Source organism: Rhinopithecus bieti, unplaced genomic scaffold, assembly GCF_001698545.2.
Source record: "Rhinopithecus bieti isolate Rb0 unplaced genomic scaffold, ASM169854v2 scaffold_31548, whole genome shotgun sequence".
Classification (NCBI taxonomy): Eukaryota; Metazoa; Chordata; class Mammalia; order Primates; family Cercopithecidae; genus Rhinopithecus; species Rhinopithecus bieti.
The window spans coordinates 6460588-6476880 of NW_016814470.1; the positions used below are offsets into that span (position 1 = coordinate 6460588).

The window sequence follows — 16293 nt, forward strand, 5'->3', positions numbered from 1 at the left end:
AAATATATATATATATATATATATGTAAAAAATGCCTGTTAAGAAGCATGTTCAGATCAAGTCCTGTTCCTAGCTCCCAGTCCCGGCGTATTTCTTTGCTATGGCCATCAATTTGCTTCTTCCTTCTGCTCTCCCCGCTGTTGAGTTTTGTTTTTTCTTCCTTCTATACCTTATATTTTCCTACTCCTTTTTTCCTCCTCCCATTTGCCTGTCTGCCAGATTCTCTAGTTTTTTCAGTGCTGCTTTATGCACACACAGGTCTGTTCCTCAGCCTGCCAGGCCTTCTTCCCCCTCAGCACCAGGAGGCTTGACTTACTTCTATTCATAATGTGCTTCCTTAGTTCTATTTCCCCCCAGTGAAGGTGTGTTTTACTCTCCTTATTCAGATTCCAAGGAGATAGATCGCAGACGAGCGAGAATCAAACATAGTGAAGGGGGAGACATCCCTCCCAAGTACTTTGTGGTCACCAATAACCAGCTCCTGCGAGTGAAGTACCTCCTGGTGTATTCACAGAAGCCACCCAAGAGGTAAGGTCCAGGAGAACAACTAATGGCTGTATTCAGAGTGCTGACTTTCTTAGTTGTTGTAGGTATCAGCCTCCCCTCCCCCAGCCTTAGACTTCCGCTAGGGGTGAAGTATATAAAGCACCATGCTGGACACAGTGAGGGGTGAGAGATAAGAGCTGAAGAAGATGTGGTCTCGACCCTAAGAGGACTATATTCCAGTGAGAAGAGAGAAAGATTGGTAAACACAAATAGCATGAGGGACTGACTGAGTCCAAATTGACTGCCCTAAACAGTGTGGCCCCTTAGCCACTAGGCCCATGATTGCAGTCTGAGACCCACCGATGAGGTTAAGCTGAGAGGCAGGGCAGTGACTGGACACTGGGTGGGATTGTGCACAGGCTAGCTCAGTAGCTTCCCACAGTGGCTGCTGAACCACCGACTGCCCCTCTCTGGACCTGAGATGCTTCATCTTTATCTCTAAAATGAGAGCATTGAACTCAATAGCAGATGTGGGCCTTCAAACCTTATCAGCTTTGGTGGATGCCTAGTTCCATCTCTGCAGTGTGGGGGTATGTATGGGGCTCACCAGGGTTGGGGGCCACTCTTGAGATTTTGTTGCACTGTTAGAATCCACGCTGGTGCTCCTTGCAGAGGCCAGCAGCAGGTGAGTAGATATGACAGGAGAAGGGGTCACTTTAAATAATCCCCACTCCTGCTTGTACACACCAATGGTTTCCATACTTCCAGACTTTATAAACCAGTAGAGTCTTCTCTAGACCCCTGCCCAAATTTGGGAAATCGACCTAAGGTGCTTGGGTCCGGGTGACATTATGCTTTGGTTTAAAATCATCTGACTTTTTATCCTTGAAAATTCCATTCCTTTCCCACTTCTCCCTGGAGCCTCTCTTTAGTGCACACTTGGGTGGTTTAGATCATCTCCTAGTGGGCCAAAGAGGATTTCCCCAGCTTGGATTTATATCTGCATGTGTCTAAAAGTGAAAAGACTTTAACTAAATAACCTGCCACCTGCCATCATCTGGGCAGGCACCCTGAGCTAGGTCATTGTTATAAATATCAAGATGGGTTGTAAATGGTAAAAGAGGAGCTGCAAACGGGAAGATCAGGATGAGCTCATTGCATAGCTGTCTTTGCACATTTAGAAAATATCCTGTTGAAAGGCGTGTCAGTGCCCGGGCAAACAGCCCCAGGTTTCTTGAGCGAGGAAGCACGAAGCTTCATTTCATGGCTCAGGCAAAGGATGAAATTCATCATTTTGTCTTCTTTGAGCCAGACTTGTTGTACACACTTATAAAAAAAATGTTTTTCTCTTTTTGCCAACACCACTCTTTTTTCCCTCTTAAACAGGACTTCGAGCCAGCTCTCCTGGTTTTCCAGCCATTGGTTTACCGTCATGATATCCCTGTATCTGCTGCTGCTGCTCATAGTGAGTGTCATCAACTCCTCTGCTTTCCAACACTTTTGGAATCGTGCAAAAAGATAATCTTTCTGGGCCTGGTGTGGGGGCTACCTCAACTATGTGCCTTATGGTAACTTGTTCTGTGCCTCCTATGCCTCATGTCCAGCCAGGTTGAGCCTACGGGCCAGCAGTTGGGGAACCACAGGACAATTTTCGTATGTCCTAAATGTATCGATTGCCTTTGATGATGTTCCTAGCCACACTCCAGGCAACCGGGACTACTAGTCCCTCACTCTTAGGTTTTGGGGGAGCGCTTCCATCTGCTCCTTCTTAAACTGTCCTAGGGAGTTGGCTTTTCAGCCAGGGCCAAAGGAAAAAGCCCTGCTGCATTTAAAACAAAGTGTCCAAGCTGTCAGTGGTGTGTTTACAATCTCTCCTGGCGGAGGTTGGCCCTTTCTCTAATGCCTTCTGGAAGGCGGAAAATGTGGGAACTATAAATCACTAGGCGGTTGCCTTGTTTTGACTTGAGACACCCAAGAGGAACAGTCATGTTTCTCATAAAATCAGTGGGATCATTTTGAATTCCATCAGCCTTTGTATGTGAGTGCAAAACATTTTAACAGTTTTCTCAAATCAACAAACAGCCTTCTCCTACAGCTGTACCTCCCCACCTCCCCAAAAAACTATGGATGGGAAAGAAAGGAGTTAGGGGCCTGACAAAAAATACAGACTTAATGAGCAACTCAACTCATCTTTTTCTGAAAATTACCAACTGCTGATTACAGCTGAAATGGAACCAAATGTTTGTTTTCTGATTTTTTTTTTAATAGCTGTTTGACAAATTAGTCTTTGTGAGCTGAGTAAAAGGGGAAATTTCTAAACCTAGTGCACTGTTTGGCCAGTGTCCACAGCCTCTTTCCTGGCTGTTTTAGAGAAAGGGATTTGAGCTATAGGCTCGCCTCCTGTTCTCATTCTCACAAAGCTGCCTTGACTGTGGCCTGCAACCACGAGTGCCATGCTTTCAGGCCTTCTGTGGCCTACTGGCCTTCGAGATAGAGGCCTGCCCCAGTGTGCCACAGAACCGTGTGAATGGAGCCTCCTTCAGAGGGGGTCATAGGTCTTTGGGACTCAACCTGGGCTTTAATGTGTAGGAAAAGCCTTCTGGCCACCCAGAGAGCCAGAGCCCTGCTTGCTGTATTCTCTGCTCCCTTCTTCCTGCTGGGTTTTAGCCATAAGAGAGCCCTGTACAATTTGGGAGTGAGATTTCTGCAAAGAAGGTGAAAATAATTTTCTATAATTTGTAAAGTTGTGAAAGAGCCACTACCACAGTTTTACATTGATTATTGGAACATTTCAAAATAAATAAAGATATTTTCTTAATGATTTAAGTTGCTTTTGTGAATGCTTTCAGCCTCAGCATGAGTCTGCCCTGTATGCCTTGTTGTTAAAAACCTTATCTTCCATCCTTCCTTGTTCAAACTAGCTTTTTGCTGGAGAGCATATATCACCAGGATATGATATCTAGGAGGTCTTGGATTTCTAGTTAACGACTTAACAAACATAAGTACCTACTGTATGCCAGGCACTAGGAATATGAGCAGGATCAAAGTCAGAAAGCCCCTGCTTTCACAGAGCTGCCAGCCTGGCAAGGTGGGCAGATGGACAAACATTTCAAGAGTGAAGTTGGGAGTTTATGGTATTATAAAGTTGAGGGAAATACTTGGCAAGAAGTCCTAACATGGTCTAGGGTCAGAAAATACTCAGGTGACACATGTAACATTGCAAGGCACCTTACTATACTGATCAATTTTCACAACAGGCCTTATCCACTTTTTTTTTTTTTGAGACGGAGTCTCGCTCTGTCACCCAGGCTGAAGTGCAGTGGTGCAATCTTGGCTCACTGCAACCTCTGCCTCCTGGGTTCAAGCAGTTTTCCTGCCTTAGCCTCCCTGTAGCTGGGATTACAGGCACACGCCACCATGCCTGGCTAATTTTTGTATTTTTATTTTCTTTCTTTCTTTCTTTCTTTTTCTTTTCTTCTCTTCTCTTTTCTCTTCTCTTCTCTTCTCTTCTCTTCTCTTCTCTTCTCTTCTCTTCTCTTCTCTTTCTTTCCTTCTTTCTTTCTTTTTTTTTTTTTTTTTGATGGAATCTCACTCTGTCGCCCAGGCTAGAGTGCAGTGGTGCAGTCTCGGCTCACTGCAACCCCCGGCTCACTGCAACCTCTGCCTCCTGGGTTCAAGCAATTCTTCTGCCTTAGCTTCCTAAGTAGTTGGAATTGTAGGCACATGCCACCACACCTGGCTAATTTTTGTGTTTTTAGTAGAGATAGGGTTTTACCATGTTGGCCAGGCTGGTCATGAACTCCTGACCTCAAGTGATCTGCCCACCTTGGCCTCCCAATTACAGGTGTGAGCCACCATGTCCAGCCAGTCCCAGAGAGTTTAATAGCTTGCCCAAGGTTTTATTGCTAGGATGTGGCAGAGCTGGGAGTTGAACCTGGCAGACTGATTTCAGTGTCAATCACATAACCAGTCTCCTTCCCCCAGAGGAATTGGTTCTAGGCTAAACAGTGGAGGAAAAATGTTTCAGGCAGTAGGAACAGCACATGCAAAGACCTGAAGTTCTTGGAGAAGCTAAAAGCAGGCGGGTTGTAAAGGAAGAGGCAGTGATGAGAAATCAGGCTGAAGATGTAGGCAGGGACCAGATCTTGAAAGACTTTAAAAACTGTGGGCAGAGGAAAGCCATTAGAAGGTTCTAAGCAAGAAAATGATGAGATATGGTTTTTAGAAGAATCACTGTAGCTGGTGGTTGGAGAACAGATCTAGGATTATTTTGAGGATTAAAAGGATTGATGCTTTTGTAGTGCCCAGTGCAGAGTAAATCACTGATATATCTGTTGCTGCTATTTTATTACTTATTTTAAGGGCCCAACAGAGCAGAGAGCCTGCAAAGGAGACAGTAGTAGTGACCAGAGAAATAGGAGGAGACTGAGATAGCAAAGTGTCATGGAAGCCAAAGAGGAGGGCTAGATGAGCAGTGTCAAAAGGTGCTGAGAAACCAGAGTTATACCTGAGAAGTGTCTGTTGGATTTACTGGATTGGAGATATTGGCAAACTCAGCAGAAACAGTTTCAGTGGAGTTCAGCATAGGGGATGTGGACAAAGTCAGACTGCATAGATGGGAAGTTTTTGCAGTTTCCAGGAATTCTCTGCTCCCCGAGACCTGGCCATATGTCTCAAGTGAAGAACCCCTGCTTTGGCTTGACTCTGCTGTCACATTAGCTTACTTCTAGAGAGCAGGGCTGAGGAGTGGGCCTCTCATTCTGGCAATATTTGTTTCAAACCTAGCCTTGTCTTTTTTTTTCTGTTTTCTGCTCCACCCCATACATCCCACCTCCAACCCCCTCCCCGCAAAAAGAAGAAATGGTAACGCAATACCTGATACGACTGTGGGCACAGAGGATACATAACGAATGGTCTTGCCCTCCAGGAGCTCCAGGGTTAGTGGAGGGACATGAGATAGCAGGTACGTTTTGATATGGGGGAAGGAAAACTCTGGAGTCTAGAGGGTTTGAGTGGGCAGGAGGGAAGACTAGGGCAGGGCCACATTATGACTTCCATGGGCCCTGGGCACTTTTGCCTTTCTGGGCCCCCTTTCCTCCATAAAAAACTCTTTTTTTTTTTTTTTGAGACAGAGTCTCACTCTGTTGCCCAGGCTGGAGTGCAGTGGCCGGATCTCAGCTCACTGCAAGCTCCGCCTCCCGGGTTTACGGCATTCTCCTGCCTCAGCCTCCCGAGTAGCTGGGACTACAGGCGCCCGCCACCTCGCCCGGCTAGTTTTTTGTATTTTTTAGTAGAGACGGGGTTTCACCGTGTTAGCCAGGATGGTCTCGATCTCCTGACCTCGTGATCCGCCCGTCTCGGCCTCCCAAAGTGCTGGGATTACAGGCTTGAGCCACTGCGCCCGGCCAAAAAAAACTCTTTAAAATTACATTTTATTACGGCATTGATATAAAGATGAATATATTAATATGTACTAAACCATTTTCTTCCACTTAAAAGTTTTTTTCTTCTAATTTTAAAAGAAATCAAAACATTTTTGCAATGTGGGCCTTAGGCACTGTGCCTCCTATGTCTAATGGATGAGTTAGCACTGGACTAGTGTACTAGGGGATAGTGTGAGACCTCTGGGTACCTGGGAATGGAGAGGCAGGAAGGAGACAAGCCCTACACGAGACTGCACCTTCTATTTAGCAGCAACCCTAAATCTCAGGGAGATCCCATAGGCCAAGCTCTGGGAAAGGTAAAAGTGGTTTAGTTGGAGCCACCTCATAGGGGCCCCCAGCTGCCTTAGGTCTTGTGAAAAGCAACCCCATCTGTCTTCTGTCACTAATGCCATTGTAAGGGGGAACCTCTCACAGGTGAGGTCCTTGCTTCTGAAAATGTGCAGCATCCCATGAGCTGTCAGTTTCTACCAGAAAGGGAAAGAGTTTTGCTCTGTGGGAATAAGTGCACATGTGTATAAGAGAGAGATAGAGTAGGGGAAGTGGTTCCGTGTCATTTCTGTTTAATTCATTTCATTAAACACTGATTGCCTGCAAAACCAGGAGAGGGGTGGAGAGTTTGTGATTTAAACAGCCCGATTCAGATATTTTTCTTGAGAACGTGGCCCCATCGCATCTGAGCCCATTCCTGCTAAGCCCAGGAGGCTTGTGTTGGCATGGAGTCAGCAGCATTCATCCTGTTGCCATGGTGATTCTTAGGCCCTGGGGCTGGATTTAGCTCACACAAAAACAGGACCACACCCCTCTCTAAGCCCCCTCCATGGCCCCACTTGTCTCTCTCCCCACTACCCTCCTCTCCACTGTGCCCCACCTCATGAGTTTTCCATCTCGGTCTTTGTTTGTTTTTGCCTTTGTCAATCTCCTGCCTCTGGATGGGTTTCTGTGTGTTTCCAAACTGTCTGGGGCTGTGCACCATGGAGACAGTGTCCTGGGCTGCCTCTAGCCCTGATCTGGTTAGAATAAGCCCCTCTCCTCTGCTTGCATCTCCAACCTGACATTTGGAACATCCAAAACAAATCATGACATTCCCAAGTAAAGATAGAAACCACCATCTCCACCCACTCTGGCTGGTGCCCTTGTCCACCTGGAAAGGGTTTTTCGAAAATTTCCAGTGTTCTGCTGTAGTGTCCATATACTGCAGCCCTGAAAAGGGGAAGCAACATTTATTGAATACTTACTTTATATCAGCCACTGGGCTAGACTTTGCTTGTGTTAAAAATCTGGAAATTAGGCTGGGTGCATTGGCTCATGCCTGTAATCCCAGCACTTTGGAAGGCCGAGGCGGGTGGATCACCTGAGGTCAGAAGATCGAGACCATCCTGGCCAACATGGTGAAACCCCCTGTCTACTAAAAATACAAAAATTAGCCAAGTGTGGTGGTGTGCGCCTATAGTCCCAGCTGCTCAGGAGGCTGAGGCAGGAGAATCACTTGAATCCGGGAGGCAGAGGTTGCAGTGAGCCTAGATTGTGCCACTGCACTCCAGCCTGGTGACAGAGAGAGACTCCATCTCAATAAATAAATAAACAAACAAACAAACAAAGAGATAGACAGACAAATAAAAAATCTGGTTTCCTGCATTAAAATTCAACTGCAAGCTCCTTGAGGACAGTGACTAGGCAGTCTTTATATACCCAAGTATTTAAGATATGGTGGGTGCTGGAGAAGAGTTTGTTGAGTGAATAAAGGGGTGCAAGGATGCAAGAAACGTCCCTATCACAGTAGAGGGTAATAGTTGAATGTCAGCAAAAAGAGAATGAAATTAGACTTGAAGGAAAAAAAATGCATTGACAAGACATTGTGGATGAGTGGGGGTTTCAAAGAAGGTTGTGGACATTTGTTGCTTGAATTCAGGGAGTCCCATTTGCTGTTTCCCCAGAAATACCTTTTGAGGTTAGTAGGGTAGAAAGGACAGTGCCTTGCATTGTTTGTTTGTTTGTTTTTTTTTTTTGAGACGGAGTTTCACTCTTGTCTCCCAGGCTGAGGTTCTGTGGTGCAGTCTCGGCTCACCGCTACTACATCCACCTCCCAGGTTCAAGTGATTCTCCTGCCTCAGCCTCCCGAGTAGCTGGGATTACAGGCACGTGCCACCATGTCCAGCTAATATTTTTGTATTAGTAGTAGAGACAGGGTTTCACCATGTTGGCCAGGCTGGTCTCAAACTCCTGACCTCAGGTGATCCACCCACCTTGATCTCCCAAAGTGCTGGGATTACAGGTGTGAGCCATTGCGCCCGGCCGCCTTGCGTTTTATTTAAAGTGCAGATGATCCTGAGAGAGGCTAAACTTGAAACTTATTCATACCTATGTGCAAATGACTGATAACAAGAGCAGGTTTTAGTAATGAGTTAGGGGAGGGTGGTGAAAGAGAAATCACTAGGGATTCAAGGGCAGGAGCTTTGACCATGTCAAGGAGTGGAGCCACTGGAATCAAACTTTGCTCTAACCCCGTTTGGCCAAAGGAGGACCCCAGTGAAAACAGCATGTGGTGCTGCCAGGCTTTCCAGCCATCGCTGGTGACATTGGTTAATTTAGTCAAACTGCCCACTGGTGGGTCAGGAAGGCCAGTCTCAATTTGTTGGAAGCATGGATCGCAGGCTACTTTAAAGATGCAGTTTTATTCTTGAGCAAGTGCAGGCTATCCCAAATGAGCCCATAATATATTGCCTATCAGAGGTCTGTAGGGATTTAAAACTAGCACATCAATTATATTTTTAAAGGGCTAGAAAAATATTTGTCTTATTAGTTCTTTGGCCATCGATTTCCTTTGGATAAGGCCATCTGTTGTTCTTGTCACCCAGGGTTCATTCACCCTCCTGGTACCATACCTCAACTTCCTCTCTGGGGAACCAACTCCCTTTCCTACTCTCATTGGTCTTGGAAAGCTGACTGACTGCCACCCACACACTCTACAAGTAGAGCATTGACTCAGGTCCAAGCCAATTGGTGAGTTACCTCCTCCCGGCCTCAGTGATTGCTTCAGACCTAGGCCTGGGATCCAACTAGTATCTCATCAAAATGAGCCATGAGTTTTGAGATAATAGTATCTCATTTTGATATAATAATAGTATCTCATCAAAATGAACCATAAGTTTTGCTGGGGGTCCTGGAAAAGAGACTTGCATCTCCAGTGGTCCTGAATGTGAGAGGCTGCCATCTTGCTGCCATGCAAAGTCTCAGACTGATGCCAACACAGTGGAAAGCAGAGCTGCTGCCCTGATGATGTTGAGTTCTGAATCTAGTTGTGCTTAAAGCCAGAATTTTCACTTAGGTGACCAATACATTCCTTTTTATTTAACAGAGTAAATTGGGTCTTACAGGGAATAAACGTGGGTAGATCTTAACTGACACCCTTTGCCATCCTGGAGCATCATTATTTTTAATGTAAATCCTTTGTTAACTATAGAAAGCTATGAATTGCAAACTAGTGAGTCTGGATTGATGAAGTTTGACTGTCCTGACCCCTGGACTATTCCCACAAGGCACTCAAACCTGTGCAAAATAAGAGATGGGAGGCGGGGGCATGGTGACTCACGCCTGTAATCCCAGCACTTGGGGAGGCCGAAGCCTGTGGATCACTTAAGGTCAGGAGTTTGAGACCAGCCTGGGCAACATGGTGAAACCCCGTCTCTACTAAAAATATAAAAATTAGCCAGGCATGGTGGTGCATGCCTGTAATCCCAGCTACTCAGGAGGCTGAGGCACGAGAATCGCTTGAACCTGGGAGGCAGAGGTTACAGTGAGGCGGAGGTTGAGTGAGCCAAGATCGCACCACTATACTCCAGCCTGGGCAGCAGAGTGAGACTCCATTTCTAAATAAATAAATAAGAGATGGGAAACACACACACACAAAAGCCACTGTGTTTTGGGGCCTTCTGCAGCCTCAGTCTCAAGGTGCCTCCTTCGGTCAGCTTGGACTGGCTTCTGGCCTCGGAAACCCCAGGGCACCTCAAAGTCCGGAAGCAGCAATGGGTTGGTCTGACCAGGGCTGTGGCTGTAAACTACATTGGAGTGGCCTGGCCCTCAGGAAGACCAGAGATGCAGTCTGCAGCAGTAGGAGAAGGGAGGAGGGAAAAGGACACTACCGTGTATCAAGTGCCTCCTGCATGATGTGCATATTAAAAGAATTATTTAATCTTCACAATATCCCTGCAAGGCAGATACTATTCTGTTTATTTTACAGAAGAAACAGGTTTGGAGGTGACTCGTGCAAGGTGAAAAGAGGCAGAACCAGGGCTGACTCTAGAGCAGGAATAAGAAAGACAGGCATGGCCAGGTACAGTGGGTCACACCTGTAATCCCAGCACTTTGGGAGGCTGAGGCGGGCGGATCACTTGAGGTCAGGAGATCGAGACCAGCCCAGCCAACATGGTGAAACCCCACGTGTACTAATAACACAAAAATCAGCTGGACATGGCATGCACCTATAATCCCAGCTACTGGACAGGCTGAGACAGGAGAATCGCTTGAACCTGGGAGGCAGGGGTTGCAGCGAGCTGAGAGCACGCCATTGCACTCCAGCCTGGGTAATAGAGACTCTGTCTCAAAAAAAAAAAAAAAAAAAAAAGGCAAGCAGGTGCAAGACTGCAGCTAGAGGGACTGTCTGAGCAAAGAAGACCTAGGCTGGTGGCATAGGAAGACAAGAGTGCCGACACCAGGCCTAGTGGATAGAAAATGAGTTCTCTTTCCAGGCTGGGGTTGTGAGCTCTGCTCTGTTTTGTGAGCAGAAGGCACCTGCAATGTCAGAAGTGGATACCATGGGAAGTCCCCCGACACCCACTCAGTCAGAGCTCTGAGCTCATCTCCTGTAACCTTCCCAGCCCCATCATTGCAGACCCAGGAGGTGAGCCCAGAGGCACACATGGCACTGAATGTGGGGCAGGAAGGGGACGGCCCCTCCCTTCCACCCCCACTGCCTGCTCAAGCCATCAGCCTGCTCTGATCAAGTTGAAATTTTTGAGACCTTGCATCCAGGGGCTGCTGGCAGCCAAATCCCCCTGATTGCCTGAGATGTTCCTCACATCAGGGAATAAACAGTCACCCCTGTCTGGCCAGCTGGGCTAAGCAGCATTCCTGTCTCCAGGCCTGCCTGGCTGGGTGGGGCTGCAACCCTTCGTCCACCTCCAGCAGAGGCCTGGAGACAGGAGGGGGAAGGAGGCAGACAGTGTGGGAGCCAGGGACAGCCCAGGGATCTCTGTGGACAAATGTCTCACTCTCAGTCTGTTTCGGGCCTACAGCTTTGCGTTTGTTTAGCTGAGCAGATCAGTGTAGGTTTGTGTGACTTCTGGGGTTGTGTGTGTAGGCGGCTGCATTGCTGGTTGTAGCTGGTTTCTCGGTAGAAAGCATGTACTTGTGTGTTTCCCTGTATGTAAGTATTCACATCTGTGTAAGCCCATGTATGTGAGTATCTTTGAGTATCTGGTGAGTGGGTACAAGGGAGAAGGAAGGTAGGTATCTATCTCCAGTTTGAACGGGACATTTCTCCTGAGTCCCCATTTTGCCCCAGCACTAGGCACCTCAGCCTCAAACCACTCCAGGCACAAGTCCTGTGTTTGTAATATGACTGTCACTTGAGAGGAGGCCCCTACTGGGCCACTGTCCCTGGGGTGGGAGCGCCTTCACCCCTGCCCAGGGGTTGCCTGGGGAATTAGATTCTGACACCATTCCAGCTAGATCTGAAGTCATCACACTGAAATGGCTCATTTTACAAAAGTGGACACAGTCCACAGAGTTGAGACAGAAGCAGGACTAGAACCCTGGCCTTTAATTCCTACAGCCTTGAGATGCTGTGGTTAGGATGACACTAGGGGCTTTGAGCAAGAGGAGCTGCCCATGTTTTTGCAGAGAAGCAGGAGTGTTTTCATCCTAGGCCTGTTTTGAAGATCAGGCTGGTGGCCGAGCTGTTTCCTGAGGAAGCAAGGCTTCTGGAAAAGCGCTGTTCACTAGATGCTCCTAAATCATCTATTCGGCAGTAGAGCTGGGGCAGTGCAACCTGAGTGTGCTCTGCCACCGTCCAGAGTCCAGTGTCCAGCATCCAGCCTGGCCTTAGCCAGGCTTTGGGAGACAACTGGGGACCAATGGCAGAGTCCTTGGGAAGGCAGAGTTCCCCCCAACATATAACATCTGCTTCCCTGACCTAGGACTCTGGCCTGGGTCTGTGGGGGAGGAGGAAGAGCCGGCTTTTTCAGCCAGTCTGTAAAAGGAATTCCTCTAGGAACCCCCTCTGGCCGCAGACAGAAGGGGGAAGGAGGCAGACAGTGTGGGAGCCAGGGGCAGCCCAGGGGTCTCTGTGGACAAATGTCTCACTCCCAGTCTGTTTCGGGCCTACAGCTTTGCCTTTGTCTAGCTGAGCAGGTCAGTGTGGGTTTGTGTGACTTCTGGGGTTGTGTGTGTAGGCAGCTGCATTGCTGGTTGCTGCTGGTTCCTCCGTAGAAAGCATGTACTTGTGTGTTTCCCTGTGTGTAAGTATTCACATCTGTGTAAGCCCATGAATGTGAGTATCTCTGAGGGAAGTGTGGGCCTCTACTGCTTGTATAGTTGAATTGGTTTACCACCTGCCTACGTGTGTTTGTGGGGGTACTCAAGTGAGGTTATTTTGGTATAAATAATATGTCAGTGAGCCTTGGAAAGCACATATGCCTATTTGTGCAGAAGCATTCATTCACTCATTCTTGATTTATGATTTACTAATTGACTCAACAAATATTTTTAAAGTGCTTATTCTATGACTGTCCCCACACTAGGCACTGGGAATTTGAAGAGGTGTCTATGGCCAGAGTAGAGCCAGAATGTGGCCATCTAAAGGGTGGGCCCAGGAAAGGAACTGTGGAAAGTAGAGAGATAAGAACGATGCATTGGTCTAAGTGCCTGTGTGTGTTATCGCCTGTGTATACATGTCTCTGTGTGTCTGTGTGATTGTTCATGTGTGTGTTTCCGTAGAACTCACAGCTTTCCAGCCATCCATTCCCTTGCCTGGGTAGACAGGCTGGGGTGGTGAGAGGGCAGTGACCTAAGAGTCCAAGACACTAGCCTATGCTCAGCTTAGACTCACTGTGAGCTGGCCTCAGTTTCCTCATCTGTAGAATGAAAGGGTTAGAGTACCTCATCATTAACTGTATAGGCCTTGTTTGGTTTACAGGAGTATGATTGATTCCTGAGTTAATTAATTACTTTTTAGAGGTCAAATTGGGAGATGCCTAATTGTAGAAGCTCTGGGTTCAGACAGAACTCAGTTTGAATCGCAGCTCTGCCATATGTATTTTGTGTCCTTTGGAGTTCTTTAACCTCATCAGGATTGTTGTGAGGATTAAATAAAATAACGTGTGTAAAGTGTTGAGCATGGGCCAGGCGTGGTGGTTCATGCCTGTAATCCCAGCATTTCGGGAGGCCAAGTCAGGAGGATCACTTGAGGTCAGGAGTTTGAGACAGCTTGGGCAGCATAGCCAGACCCCTGTCTCTACAACAAATTTTTTAAAAATTAGCCCAGCATGGTGGCCTGTGCTGGTAGTCCTGGCTACTCAGGAGGCTAAGGCTGGAAGATCACTTGAGCCCAGGAGGTCGAGGCTGCAGTTAGTCATGATCACACCACTGCACTCCAGCCTGGGCAACAGAGCGAGACCCTGTCTTGGAGAAAAAAAATCGTTGAGCATGATGCCAGGCACACACTAGATGTTCAATAAATAATAGCTTCCGTTCTTATCTACAGACTTTCCAGCTTTCATATCTTACAAATGTTGGATTCAGTAGACACGTTGACAAATTGAATTCATGTAAACCACATGTTTAGGGAATTCTGACCCTATGGTGGTTGGGGGTGGGGACAGTGGGGGAGAAAATCTGGCCCTTTCTTTGGTACCTTCTAAGAAGTTGCCAGCTGAGATCTGTGTGAGCCACTCCCTCCACCCCATTCTCTGATGTGGATCCTTGACATCTTCCCGTCTTATGTACAGATAAGTACGATGAAACACAGGTTCAACACCCTCCGACCTGATTCTGCCCCTGAGCCCCTACCCAGTGAGGCAGGATGCTGAGCTAAATAGGATCAGGCCACAGGGCAGAGCTGAGTCAGTTAAGTCTTCAAGCTCCCTGACATGTCTGTGCCTGCCTGCCCAGCCCCAGGATGGGCACATCCAGACAGGCGGAGGGTGTCTGCCTCCATGATTGATATTTCTGGGAGGGCATCGCTCTGGTCCTGGCTCAGGTGGCTGAGAATCATAGAACGCCTGACAGACCAAGGAGACCTCCATGACCCCTGTACCCTCAAGGCCTCTGGAATGGCTGAGTTCCAGCAGGTACAAGGAGAGTTGGGGGTGGTCTGGAGATAGTGCCTCTCAACCAGGGTTGCTGGGGGTGATTATCTCGGGAATCCCCTAGAGCCTGTTAAAACTGGCAGCTCCTGTGCTCTCCCAAAATATCCCTGACCTGGAGGGACTGAAGGAGGGGTTTAGGGTGCAGCCAGGGTTGCTGAGTTGGGAAATTCTCTGGAAGTGAGCTCAGGGTGGCCGAGGCCCTGAGGGAAGCAGGGAGAGGGTCTGCCTGGAGGTCACGCTGACCACCCCAATGACCGTCCCCAACGTGGGTCACAGATAATTGGTTTGATGGTCTCTGAGCTCTAGGGATTACCCTAGAGATGGGAGTAACTTAAACCTCAAAATGCCCCCTGGGGGTCATTGTGATGGCCCCCCACCGTATTTGGCTGCTCTGTTTGGGGCCAGAACTAGGAATTTTCCTCTTGAAAAAAATTGAAAGCAAGAGAGCAAGCAATGGGTTGTGGCCAAAGTAATGTGTTTAAGGAAATTTCTGCTTCATGCTGGCCAGGACAGGGAATGTCTGGTCAAATAGCTGCTGATGGCCAGGGTCCCTGTAAGTAAACAGGCTGCCTCTGATGGCTGCCCTGAGCTCATTTCCCTCAGCAGCGTGCGAGGGGATGAGGTCACCATGAGTGGGGCCTCCTGGTCATGCAGTTTGTCAGTGAGCAGGATGGAAGCTCGGTGATTGCTGGCGGTCTGGGTGCTGCAACCCAGTTATTGCAAACAGCTGCTTTCATACAAGCAGCTCTGACACCCTCCTACACATACTCCATGGGACTCTAGCCACATCCATGACCCCACAGCAGGGGTGTTCGTGGCAAGATCTGGGCTTAACTGTCCCATATCCAGCTTCTATCCAAAGCCTCTCCCTTAGCCAGACAGCTGGGCTTCCCCTGGTCTATGAAGGGCACCTAGGGTGGGTTCAGTTGTAAGGAGTGGCCCCTAGAGGTACAGGCTCATGTTCTGCCCCTGCAGAGAGCAGATAGTGGCAACATGCCCTACAGCCTGTCTCCTGGGGCTAGGCAGCCAGGTCCAGAGGGGGACTTTCCATGAGCAGAGAGCCCAGGTCAGGGGAGGTTACGAGCTGGGGTGGGGAGGAAGCCACAAAGCCCTCTCTGTGCCTCCTCCACAGGCTCTTCCTGAGCCTTGCAGCCACGTGAGGTTCATGGGGTTTGAAAGCCCTGCAGCAGAATTACTGAGGAGCAGCTGCCAGTTTGGGACAGGCTCTATAGCCTCCTCACTCCCCCAGGCCATCCCCATGGCACCTCCTGGCCGGGGAATGTGGAGCAGTAAGACTCTAAATAGAGAGGTGGGCAAGAATCTTCTTGGGGGTAGGTCTGGGCCTTTTCCTTCTTGTATCCCCCCAGCATCCTGGCCGGGCTTTCCAGTTGACCTGTCAGTCACACAGACCAACCCCACAGAGTAAGTGGCCCACTCCACGGCTGCCTGACCTACTCCAGGCTGACCAAATCCTCAGACCAACCAACAGGCTCACAGGAGACTCACTGCTTCTGTGATGTACAGCCTGATTGACCAATAGGCCATCCTGTTAGTCTACTTATTCAACAAATAGTCATTGAACACTAGTTTGTGCCAGATCTTGTGCTGGGTGCAAGGTATACAGCCAAAAACAAGACAGACAAGATCCCTGCTCTTAAGGCACTGAGAGTAACCATAAGGCTTGGCTGTGTCCCCACCCAAATCTCCTCTTGAATTGTAGTTCCCATAATTCCCACGTGTTGTGGGAGGGACCCTGTGGGAGATCACTGAGTTATGGGGGTGGGTCTTTCCTGTGCTGTTCTCATGATAGGAATAAGGCTCACGAGATCTGATGGTTGTTTTTTTTTTTTTTTTTTTTTTTTGAGGCGGAGTCTCGCTCTGTCACCCGGACTGGAGTGCAGTGGCCAGATCTCAGCTCACTGCAAGCTCCGCCTCCCGGGTTTACGCCATTCTCCTGCCTCAGCCTCCCGAGTAGCTGGGACTACAGGCGCCCGCCACCT

The 16293-nt window shown here is 48.3% G+C and overlaps 1 protein-coding gene across 5 annotated transcripts in view; it reads left to right on the forward strand.

The window, feature by feature from the left end:
- PARP16 (poly(ADP-ribose) polymerase family member 16) overlaps positions 1 to 16293 on the forward strand; it is a 58223-nt gene that overhangs the window by 31076 nt on the left and 10854 nt on the right. For 2 of the 5 annotated variants that reach the window (XR_001881322.1, XR_001881321.1), the window contains exons 5-7: positions 387 to 528; positions 1873 to 1951; positions 5342 to 5449. Coding sequence is in view for 2 of the 5 variants with exons in the window: in XM_017851195.1 (XP_017706684.1) it covers positions 387 to 528; positions 1873 to 2008 (278 nt within the window). In the remaining 3 variants the exon portion in view is untranslated. Of the gene's footprint in view, positions 1 to 386; positions 529 to 1872; positions 3313 to 5341; positions 5450 to 16293 lie in introns of those variants that run through there. The other 3 variants (XM_017851195.1, XM_017851196.1, XR_001881323.1) reach the window with 2 other exon arrangements.